Source organism: Alligator sinensis, unplaced genomic scaffold, assembly GCF_000455745.1.
Source record: "Alligator sinensis unplaced genomic scaffold, ASM45574v1 scaffold925_1, whole genome shotgun sequence".
NCBI classification, from domain to species: Eukaryota; Metazoa; Chordata; order Crocodylia; family Alligatoridae; genus Alligator; species Alligator sinensis.
Genome location: NW_005843152.1, coordinates 145,370 through 157,296, shown reverse-complemented (window position 1 = coordinate 157,296; position 11,927 = coordinate 145,370). Strand labels below are relative to the sequence as shown.

The window sequence follows — 11,927 nt, the reverse complement described above, 5'->3', positions numbered from 1 at the left end:
TGTGGGGGCCAGGGAACCCACCCCTCCTGAGTAGCACCCCCATACATCTCATCACAATAAAACTTTGCCCGACTGATTTCTCTATATATAGTGGCGTTTCATTTTAATAGTGGAAGAACACTGTTTTGGGTATTTTAATGAGAGAATTCGGATTTCTTATCAGAGAATTTGCAATTTTTAAACGGGGAACACCAGGATCTCTGCTGGTTAGACAAGTAGCAAGACCCAGGCAGAGGAGCCTGGCCAGGGCCAGCACTGGAGACCTAGTTGGAGGGCACACGAGGTGGCTGACCTGTTAGCCATTTGGGGCCAAGAGGACACACTTTGACTCTTCAGAGCAGGCCACTGGAAGGAGCACATCTTCTGGGCAATAGCTGCCCAGATGGCAGAAAGGGGGTATCCCATCCAGGTCTGGCAGGCGTACAGCCAGAGGGCCGCAGGTCAAAGGGGGTGGATGCTGTTGCAGGTGTCACAGACAGGCAGCAACCTCCACTGCTAGACTGCTGCAGTGGGTAGAGGGGGCAGGAGCTACTCTAGGTCAGGGCTGTTTTACTAGTCCAGCTGGCACAAGGGCTAGTATCCCCAGACACCAACTGGCCGGGCCTCAGAAGTTCCTAAGGGTAAGTAGCCCTGAGCTGCTCACCAGGGCAGGTTTTTCTACTGCTGGGGACAGCACAGGTGCTGGCCCCAGGCTCTAGCTCCCCCTGGCTGCAGATCTGGGAGGAGCTGGGCAGGGTCATTTTGCCCCAAGTGGCACAACTTGCTCCATACCAAAATGCACGTCCAGGCATGTGCACTGAGGCAAAAATTCCCAGCTCAATTTTGTGCCGCTCCTATTTGAATTGCTGCAAGCGCACGTGCCTGCATGTGTGGACGTGCCCCTTGTGTCTATCCCAGTGAGTCTCACCCAGGGTTATACAGTAGCATCCTGGGGTGCACAATTCTAACATTGCTAGATATGCAAACACCTACATGGTTCATAAGAAAAACCCAGGAATTTCAAATAAGAATCCAGAGCATCAAAAACATTTTAACTCAGTGTGGTCTTTCCAAGTTCTTTGCAATCTAAGAATTTCTCTTTTATTTTTCCATAGTCAAAAAACCCACTGAAAACAAAGAGCTGGCATTTTTGAGGGGTGCCTTGAATCTGATGAGGTTGAGAACCTCTGGTCTCAGCTTAAAACCCAAACCCTTTCTTCATTTTGAGCACTAATATTTACTGGTTTGATACAGCTGCTAGACACAGGGTTAGAATTGAAGTAAAAGTAGAAATGATAACACAGTTAAGATGTTAAGTGGCATGATCTACCAGCATTAAACACAGCTTGGCAGAGAAATGTTTAAAGTAGTTTTTTGTAAGAGTGCTTGTAAAGTAGCTCGATCCCCTACATGAAGTCAGCTAATGACTATTTTTTTCTGATGGGGAGAAAACTAGTAAGTGTAATCCCAGTATAACTCAAAGTAATAATATGCCCTTAACTACACTAAAGTTTTCAGAGCAACTGTTCTAAGAGTGGCCAGTCCTTGAGCTATGTAGGGTGAAGAATATACTGCCAGACTTAAAGTAGCAAGCTGTTCATATTTTCAAAAAAGAAGGTACAAAAACTTTTCCTGAAGTTATGCAGGATTCTAACAAAACACAGCAAAGAACAAGACAATATGGAAATGTGGCACTGCAGGTAGTTGAACATGCATCACAGTTTTATCTACTAACAGTGTACTCCCACTTGCAACTGATCTGTTTATACTCCCACAAAAAGCAACCACAATACAAGCTATTCTTGATGTTTAGAACTCCAATACCACCACCACCACCACACTTAATATTACTATGTGAAGAAGTTCATTCACAATTCTTTGTATTCAAAAGGTGTTACAATAAAATGCTTATTTAAGATAGAAGAGATGCTACATAAATGTTTGCCAAATTGCATTGTGAAAAAAAATTAGGGAATAAATTTAAACATCAGTTAGCAGTGTTCCATTTTCCTCTATCACGTGCCACTTCGGCATTTCTGGCCAAGTGGAAACCAAAACAAAACAAAACTACATACTGGGTGTATCTACACATGCAATTAATACGAAGCAATAAACTCTGGAGTTTATTACTGTTTGAGCATGTGCCCAGGAGCGAGCCTGGGGGCTCAGCCTGCCAGGCTGTACTTTGTATTTACAAGTAATATCTTGCTGCAGAATAAATTAGTTTACCCCAGCCTAACAGGGGCACGTGTACATGCCAAGATATTTACTGCACAGCTAATTAGTCTATTACGTAGTAAACATCTTGTGTAGACGTGCCCAATCAGTTTATACAGGATCAGAAAGGTCTATTTTTGGAGAGTTAAGGCAAGCCTGTGTGTACTTTTAAAAAAAATATTAACAGTAGTCTACTTACTACAGCTCTAGCTTCTGCAACCTTTGCCTTCTTCAGTCTGGTTTTCGCTGCATCCAAATCTAGTCTCTTGTTTTGCAGTAGCTTTCTTTCTTTCTATAAGTTTAGGAAAATCAGTTAGGTTACATAATCAGGGTAATTATGGGTCTGCAATACCTAAACATTGCTCATCCACTTACTTGAGACTGTATTCCTAACATGCCATATAAAACTGAACTTTTAAACTTAGTGAATGTGGCAAGTGTTTACAACATATGTGCTTTTATAAAACACTGTTTTGCTAGCTTTTTTAAGTCTGCTTTAAAAAATAGTCATGTTTTTAAAAGCTTCAAGAAGTGCCCAAAGCAGAAATTTGACTATCCCCACTTCCACTTAAGTATTTATATTGAAAAATATTGAGATATATAAAAGGAAGTACATTTCCCAACTTACAGCAATTGTTTTGTAGTCCCCGTCAGTAAAATTTCTTAGTGGAGTGAGAAAGTTTATAGCAGATGTTTGAATTAGTTCTCTGTCTGCTGTTCCAATTCGCTTTTGTGTTTCCCCACATTTGATGAGTGCATTTCCTGAAAAATAAAGAGAGATATCTGTTGTCCAGTTGTTCCTGTATGTGGTTAACAAACAGGCTGCTAAGAACAGGAACTTAAGCCAGAAGTTTGAAAACTAACCAATAACCAAAAGGAACAGTGTTTTATGAAGTATAAACAGTTACGTTCCAGTTACACTTACTTTAAAGTAAGCAGAGAACATATTCATTGTTAGGTCCTAAATGGGACTAGTTCATCAGCAGCAGTCATTTGACACAAGAGTGACAGTTTTCCAGTAAATAGGGAAGTTTGATCAGTGAGTCTGTAGACGACTGAGGAGGTGGAGCCAAGAGCTGCATATTCAACTGCAGACGTGGCAGATATGATCCTTCTTTCCCAAACTATCCTGGTGATGTCAGGTAGCAGCTCTTTTCCTTTGAGATGCTTTCATTTATCTGCCTGCATAGCAAAGAGGGTCTAACCAAAATGACTGATACTTTGTCATATATCATGGTGCCACCAGGAACAATTCAGTGCTCGAGTCTCCCAGGTTGATATCACATTTCTTTAGATTGTCTTTCAAGGTGTCCTTGAATCTCTTCTTTTACCTGCCTCTTGAGCAATGACCATCTGTGAGTTGGGAGTATAGGGCCCATTTCAGAAGCATATTGTTAGGCTTCCTTATGATATGTCCTGTCCAGTGGAGATGCTGCCATACAAACACAGCTTCAATGCTGGTGTTGTTTGCATGAGCCAGAACGCTGGCATTCATTCTCCTGTCCTTCCAGTTATTATGGAAGATTTCCCAAAGACATTACTGATGGTAATGTTCCAAAGCTTGTAGGTGTTTCTGATAGGTCATCCAAGTATCATACCCATACACAAGGTAGGGATGACAACAGCCTGGTACACAAGAAGTTTGGTTTAGGTCCTGATGTCATTATCATCCAAGACAGGATTCTGGAGACTTCTAAAGGCATCCAATGTTGAACATTGTCTACATTTACATTTTAGCTAAAGTGTCTGCCCAGGTAATGGAAATGGTCAAAGTTCCTGAAGGATTGCCCTACAGTTGTAATATGAGGAGCAGCTGGCTGGTTCAGGGTGGGTTGGTAAAAATCTCTTGGCTTTCATGACACTGACAGTGAGCCCAACATTTCTTATGCTTCACAGAAGCAATCAAGAGTGACCTGGAGCTCTTCAGTTGAGTAGGCACACACTGCACAATCATCAGCATACTGAAGATCAGTAATGGAGGTGTTGGTTATCTTGGATTTGGAACGTAACCCATCAATGTTAAAGACATCCCCATCTATGTGATACTGGATGTTGACTCCAGATGGAAGTCCATCAGCAGCGAGACCTGAAATAGCTGCAATACAGATGGAGAAGAGAGGTTTTTGTTCTACTAGTGAAGAGGTCTGTTTCTGAGCCATTGCTTAGGACAGTTGCTGTCATGTTGTCATGAAGAAGTTGAGTGATATTAACAAATCTTGGCGGGCATACAAATTTCATCAGGATATTTCACGAACCTCTCTGTTGATTAAATCAGAGGCCTCAGTCAGGCCAATGAAGGCCATGTAAAGATCTCAGTGGTTCTTCCAACACTTCTTCTGAAGCTATCTAGGAACAAAGACCTATTGTACCTCCGAGTGGTCTGAAACCACACTGGGACTTCAGTAAAATCTCCTCTGCAAGCAGTGAGTCTATTGAGGAGAATACCGGTAAGGATCCTCCCAGCTACGGACAGGAATGCAATACCAATAAGACTGGATTGCAGCAAGTATCTCCTCTTTCGAATATGGTAGTGATTCTGGCATCTCAAGTCACTGGGAATCTCTTTTATGTTCCAGTTTTTCAGAATAATGGTGTACAGTTGGCGAGAGAGAGTTTTTTTCCAAAACAGACAAATTTCATCAGGACCCCATGCTTTGTCGTTCTTTATCTGTTTAATAGCTTTCAAGGCCTCTTGAAAGATTGATGAATCTGCAAGGTTGTCCTTAATGTTATGGAATGGCTTTGATGGGATTGTATTCAACATAAGAACCTCTCTTGAGGAGCTCTTGAAAGTAATCCTTCCACTGTGTGTTGATGGTGAAGCTGTCTTTCAGGTGTATTCTTCCATCCTTGGACCTCAGAGGGATGGCTCCTTGTGTGCTTGGCACATAGATGGCTTTAGTTGTGCTGAAGAAACTACCTAGGTTATTGCTGTCAGCAAATTTGAAAAATATTTTTTGTTTTGTCCTTCCACTTTTTTTTTGTGCTCTTGAATTTTCTTCTGGGTCTCAATTTTAAATGCGTCAATAAATATCTTGCTTCTGTTTGAAATTGATGTCATTCTAAAAAGCTTTGAAGGCTCTCCTTTTTCTGTCAATGATGATTTGAATTTTCCTATCATTCTCATCAAACCACTCTTGATGTTTCTTTGTGGATAAGCCTGGAGATTCTTCAGATGCCTCACAGACGTCTTTCTTGAGGCTATTCCACTGATCATTACTGTCAAGATCATGAGGGAGGTCAGGGAGTTTTTCACTGAGGCACTGTTGGAGATTATCACCATTAGTAGCCTCTTTCAAGAACCGGTGTTTGATATTTGAGCCTCTTACTTGGTTGCTTCTTTTATGTCATTTTGGGGTAATACGAATAGACATGACAAAACGTATCAAACAATGATCCATCCAGCAGTTGTGCTGGTCATATTTCTGGTTATATAGATGTTGCAGTGGTCCTGGGTATACAGTAGTCAGTCAGCTGTAAGTGTTTTGAGTGGGGTAGGCATCCATGATGGCTTTCATTTGTTGCTTTGGCAGAGTTAGTGATGATGAACCATAAAAACCATATTCGTTGTTAGATCTTAAATGTGAATAGTTAGCAACATTGTGGTGATAGTACCTAGCTATCTATGGCAGTCCTATTTTAAGTATCTGTTTTATTCACTTCTCAGTGTTATAGTTTAATCCAGAAGCAGTCCCCTGCAAAGTTTGATGGAGTGCTCAGGCACTTCAAGTTTTTACTTACTGGCCAAGTCAACTGTTGGAAAGCTTTTAAATTCTAAATGCAATCTAGTTTAGAAGACAATTTAGAATTGCACTTTAATTGAAGATTATTATTAAGCCTGACAACAACTGTTACAGAAGCTTAATTTAGACCAACAACATAATTAAATTAGATTTTTGTTAAAATATAGTGTAATAAAGTCTTTGTGCCTCTTCCCTTCTTACCATTCCCAATTTGTTTTATATACTCTTATGGTACATGAAACTTTCCCATACGAGTGCTGCTTAACACCTGTTTCCCACCTTCATTAACTTTTCAGCATATTCACCACTCATACAGTAGCACTTGCTTAAGAGCAGATAACAGAACGTTATAGTAATATGCCATTTATACTTTGCCCTGACTTAAGAGCATTACAGCAAGCTGTAAAGAGGGCAACATCTGCCTGTAAAGAATTAGATACATTGGTTTGAATGACTTCTTTTTAAAAAGGATGAAGACCAGCAAACTTTGGACCTTATTAATATGGGAAAAGATGATCAGGCATTTGCAGCTGGTTTGTCACTTCCCTAATGTAAAAAAAAATCAGTAATGGTTGTCTTATTTTTTGCCAAGAAACTTGTATCTTGGAGGCTTCTAACAACAGGTGTTGTTCTTCCCTTTTTGAGGAAATTATTACTTTGAGACAAAGAATTAATTCCTCACAAAACAGGTTTCCCCTCCCCCTGCCATGTACTTGCTTCATCACCTTGTGTTATGAAATGACAACTACCAGGCTCTGTAATTTGTGCATCTTGGCAACCATATATTTATGCATTTTTGGTTGGTTAAATGTAACCATTACGCCAGTATAAAGAGCTGTTTTAGAGCTGCAGGTAACGCAAAACCTGCACTTTGAATATTTTCAGACATCCAACTTTAATAACAAATGTAGCAATGCTGCACAGGTAAGCACTTGCAGAGTGGGAGAAAGTTATTCATTATAAAAGAAACACATTAGAGATCTAACCTTTTGCAGAAAGGCTCAATTTGATTATAGGAAAGTTACTGTGAAATTCCAGTGAGATTTTAATCAAGGTTGTCTTTTTTTTATAACAACTCCTACTTTGCATAACATGTGAAAGGCTGTAAAATAAATATTTTTATTAAATAACCGCACATTAGAAAGAAACTACACTTTACCCTTCCAGCTAAAGATTCATAGAGAAACCAATTTCTAGAGCTAACAGCTCAGACAGCAAAAAGTGATACATCCACAAAAAGGTGGAACTGTGGCTCCAACAGCTGCTGTAATGGAATTTACCCGCAGTCTGGGTTAAGAATTCAGATATATTTGAAAAATGTCAAACTGTTAAAAGATTGACAACTTTTGCACATGTTTATTAGAAGGAAAAGAAAACGTCTCTCACTCTACATTGGTTATTTTATTGCAAAAGATTGTGCATTTGTTTTTGAAACAAAAGCCATCTTCTTGGCTCTCACTTACCATATGCTGTCCCTGGGCCAAATTCATTCCCAGCATCTATCATATACTGGCCCAGTAATTCTGGATTATTCATACGACTTGGTGCTTTGCGGTCCAACTTTTCATAGACAAATTCTTCTATTCTAGCATCTAAAAGAAGTTTCAGAAATACATTACTGTAGATCAAGAGCAGTATTAGGATGAATTTAGAAACAGGATCATAATTTACCAAATCATTCACAGGACATTAAAGTGTTAGGTATTTGGATAAAGTGATAAATCACCAAGACAGATGTGTTCATGTTTTTCTTCATCTACATACTCCGTTTATAAATATTTCTAAATTGCTACTTATGAAAATGCAAAATAGGATTATTTAAAATCATGAAGTTAAATCAATCATTGCATTTCCTCACATACCACATGCCCCCAACTAAAGACATACAAGTTGTCCTAGGAAGGCACAATGAAAAAAAATTCTTCTAGAGTCATGGCCAAAAGCTAATTTCATGGAGCAGGGACAAAGTCTAGTCTTCAGCTCACTTCCCTGTCCCCTAACTGCTCAGGCAAAAGCTAGAGTTTTCGGTCTTTCGGTTGCTCGGTCAAAAGCTACCATCAATTTAGCAGAGGCTGTAAGAGGGTTCAAACTCCAGCTCAGATGCTAAAGAGTGGACTCTGCCCCTGCTGCATGCTGGCCGAGAGAGCAGCACAGTCCCTGGTAGCCATTCCAGTGTCTCCATGCTTCCATTCCTGTGCAGAAGTCAGCTTCTCCACTTAAGACACATGCCCCAGTTTTAGGGGGCTAATTTTTGGGGGGAGGTATATCAGTAAATACAATAAAATGTATGAAACAGAGTTGATACTGCAGACTAAGTTGTCCCTTGAGCAAAACTTGAGCTACCTCCTCCACCTTTAATGCATTTGCACAGCCTCATCTGATTTCATCCAAAGAAAATTATTCTGTTAACACACAGGGAACAATCGCAGCATTCTTCTCTACAGGCAAAAATGACTTCTGTCATTCTCCATAGTAAGAGAAGCAAAGATTTTACAATCTAGCAAGAGAGAGAACCACCTCCAGGGAGAAGGCCTGCTAACTCCGGAGAGTTGTTTCTTTTTTAGATCTGTGGTTTCAAAAATTCCAGGGTAAGTAGTACACTTTTCCACTTTTCATTAAAGATGGGTCTGAAACAGCTCCCTCTATCCTGACTTGCTCAGAGTAAAGAATCTAACATTTTGCAGTTTTAACCCATAAGTCAAGTCACCTTTCTACAGAACTAGAGAAGATGTAAATGTCATAAGCTTCTTTAATACAGTCTGTCTCATGTTTATGAGGAAATTAAGCGCACTTTCCCTGAACAAAAGTGATTTTTAATACTAATTTCTATTTTCCTTGTTTATATACATATTCATAATTACTTCAAAATTGAGCACATGTCTACAGGAGGCTTTTACTTCTATTATAAAAAGTAAATCAAATGCACTCTGAGTTTAGAAAATGGGCCTAAAAATCTTATGGGTACCAAGTAAAGTATTTATGTAGGAAATGTTGAAGAGTCTGATTTACTGTGGATGAAGAATAGTTAACTTGAACACTGAGTATCTGCAGATTAGATTTCAACTGAACATTAGACTCTTCGAAATTACTGTATTCTCTCGAATATAAACATACAACATTTCCTGCAAAATCAGAAACCCAAAATAAGGGCTGCTTTAATGGATCATTGTCCTTGACTCCAAAAGTGTTATATAACATCTTTCCTTTTTAGTGGTCTTTATGTTACACTAATAAAGCTAACCTTTCTTAGAGCTATTTTGTCTGCTAGCTGATCCTGGTCTCCCTCCTCCTCTTTCACAGACCTGGAGACTCTTTAGCTTGTTTCAAAATCCTAGATCCAACCAAGGAGGACTATATCTCAATACAGCTAGAATTTCAGCTTTCAACTAAGGAGGAAAGGGAGGGCGAGACCGCTGAAGATGCTGTCCCTGCTCTAAGCAGCCATAACTCAGGAAAAATATTTTCTTCTTCATTCTGCCTTTCAAAAATACAAGATGTATATTATATTCTGGGCTGTATTGTATATGAGAAAACATGGGTAACTTTTCCCTAGAAAAGCTGTAAGATTGCCACCCATTCATTATCCTTTTTACTCCATTTATCTACTGCTCCCATTTCACCAGCCTGCAATTACAACTCAACATTCTCTTTAAACATTTCTCTAAAAATCAAGGCATAATACAAACTTGAACTTCAGTATCAAATTTAATGTCCATTTTCCACTCACTCGATGTGTTTTTAAGTAACCAAGAATATGTTAAAGAATAAAGTTTAATTCTCTTTCCTCTGTCCTGCAAGACTGCTGGCACTCTTGGTGGGCTCAACCAGAATAATTTCATAGTTGGTTAGATTTTCCAAAAACTGGCCAAGTGACTAAATAATCCAGACCGATATTAAACTTTAAGACAGGGGTTGTCAACCAAGGGTACACGTTCCTCTGGGGGTACTTCGGAAGGCCCCAGGGGGTAAAGGGAAGTGGTGCAGGGGTCGGGGCTGCCAGCACTTTGTGCCACCATGCGCTACCAGTGCCTTTGTTTTTGTTGGTGCTGAGCGCTGCTGGCACTTCGACTGCCAGCACTTCCAGTTTTGCCATCACAGGCATGCGGGGGACCCTCCGCTCATCGACTGGCTGCCAGGGGACAGCCCCCACCAATTTGGCTGCCGTCAACCAGCTGCTGGGGGACACCCTGCTTCGACTGGCTGCCGGGGGACACAGACCAAGAAAGGTTGAAAACCCCTGTTTTAGGGTGATTGCTAACTTCTATAGTTCGTGTTTCAGAATTTAGTGCTATTACAAATCATTTAATTAGCCAAATGGCACTTGGCCTACTGATTAAAATTAAAATTTATATGCATTATTGAAGTCCCATATGAATGTTATGATGAGCTTGTGATGCATTTTTCTTTTTAATATTCTTTCAAGTTGTTGATGTTCAAACACTTAATTTTGTGATTTATTACTAGAATGAGGCCAAAGGAAATTATTTGAACAGGTCACAAGACATGCATTTCTTGCCTCACAAGTTTGCAGAACAGAGCTAAATCTTAAACTTGGTAACAAATACAAGTAACCACTTAGCTCTAGCTTCCCCTAGTATATTTGCAAAAACAACGGCCTGACTGAACTCAGAAGGGGTTGCAGAAGTTGCTGCAGTGTTACTTCCTATAACACCAGCTCCATAAAAAGCAAAAAAGGAAAGAACTATCAGGAACATCTCTGGGGGTTAACTTGGGCCTGACAGCCAAGAAGCTTGGCCACAAGTGTTCTAGGCTCAGTTTGCAGACAAGGTGCTTTGGATAAATGTTATATCTTTTATTAAACCAGCTAAATAGTTGGAAAAATTGTTCTTTGCAAGCTTTTGGGCCCAAACACCCTTCTTCAGGCATAGGGAGAGCCTGCCATTGTTTTGTAAATAACAACAACTGACTTTCCCTATACCTGAAAAAGGGCATTAGTCCCCGAAAGGTTGCAAAGAACATTTTTTTCCAACTGTTTAGTTGGTCTAATAAAAGATATCCCATTTACCTAAAGAACCTTGTCTGCCTATGTCCTTAGACCAACACAGCTACAACCAACACCCCTATGCTCAGTTTGGAAGTTGTTAATCCTTGATATTTAATAGCCGGCAGCTAAAATAACCAGCAACATGCATGGGCTCCTCCAAATGTAATCTCCAGTTGGTACCTTTTCCTATTAAGCCCTTAGTCTTAGAGTCATTTCTTTTGGGTGATGTTACTTCAGTTTCACAGGCCTATTGTTATATATTTCTGTCTCTGGTGTACGACAAATAGAAGCAGGACTTACAGAGCTGCTGCTTTCCTTATTCTTTAAGTCTGTCCTATTAAGCAGTTTTTTTACTGGAAAGGCAGCAGAGAGGGACCAGGTGGTGGTACAGACTTAGGATAATTACTGTTTCTCTGGTACATTCTTATTTCTCCAATGTGATTGCTTACTGCTTCCCAACATTGTTATTCCAACTGTAAGCAAGACAGATGGACGGACAGAGACAGACATGCCACATGGACTCTTGATTTAGAGTACCTTCTCATATATTCTTATATTAGTAACAAGGTTCTTTGTAATTCTGGCTACAGACAGAGAAGTGAAAGCAGACTCAATAACCCTGAGCTTTTTGGTCCATCTAAGGAAGCATTACACTACAAAGTAGTCAAATCACTACTGCTACTACACTTGAAAAGTGGACCCAGAGAGCAGTGCTACAGCTTTAGATATTAAAGCTTCCCCAACATGAACGTAGATGCACCCAAACAATACATGGAGGAGGGCCTTTCAACAAACCATATGCACAATTTTGAATGTCTCTCGTATCTGACTATCAACTGCTTCAGATTTACTGCTGGAGTTTATTCTATCCTTAAAAATAGATTCCTAATTTTATATCTCCTTAACCTCTGCTCTTCACACATTCCAGGGGAAATAAGTTGTGTTTTTAGGTTTAGTGCTTTGAAGACATTGAACATCATTAT

General features: G+C 39.9%; 1 protein-coding gene across 5 annotated transcripts in view; it reads right to left on the bottom strand.

Moving 5' to 3' along the window:
- Positions 1-11,927, bottom strand: part of SH3GLB1 (SH3 domain containing GRB2 like, endophilin B1) — a 30,382-nt gene that overhangs the window by 12,820 nt on the left and 5,635 nt on the right. For all 5 annotated transcript variants that reach the window (XM_014526764.2, XM_014526762.2, XM_014526763.2 and 2 more), the window contains exons 2-4: positions 7,403-7,531; positions 2,825-2,958; positions 2,396-2,488 (exon numbers count right to left, since the gene is read on the bottom strand). In XM_014526764.2, coding sequence (XP_014382250.1) covers positions 2,396-2,488; positions 2,825-2,958; positions 7,403-7,475 — 300 coding nt within the window. In that variant the 5' untranslated portion in view covers positions 7,476-7,531. The remainder of the gene's footprint in view (positions 1-2,395; positions 2,489-2,824; positions 2,959-7,402; positions 7,532-11,927) is intronic.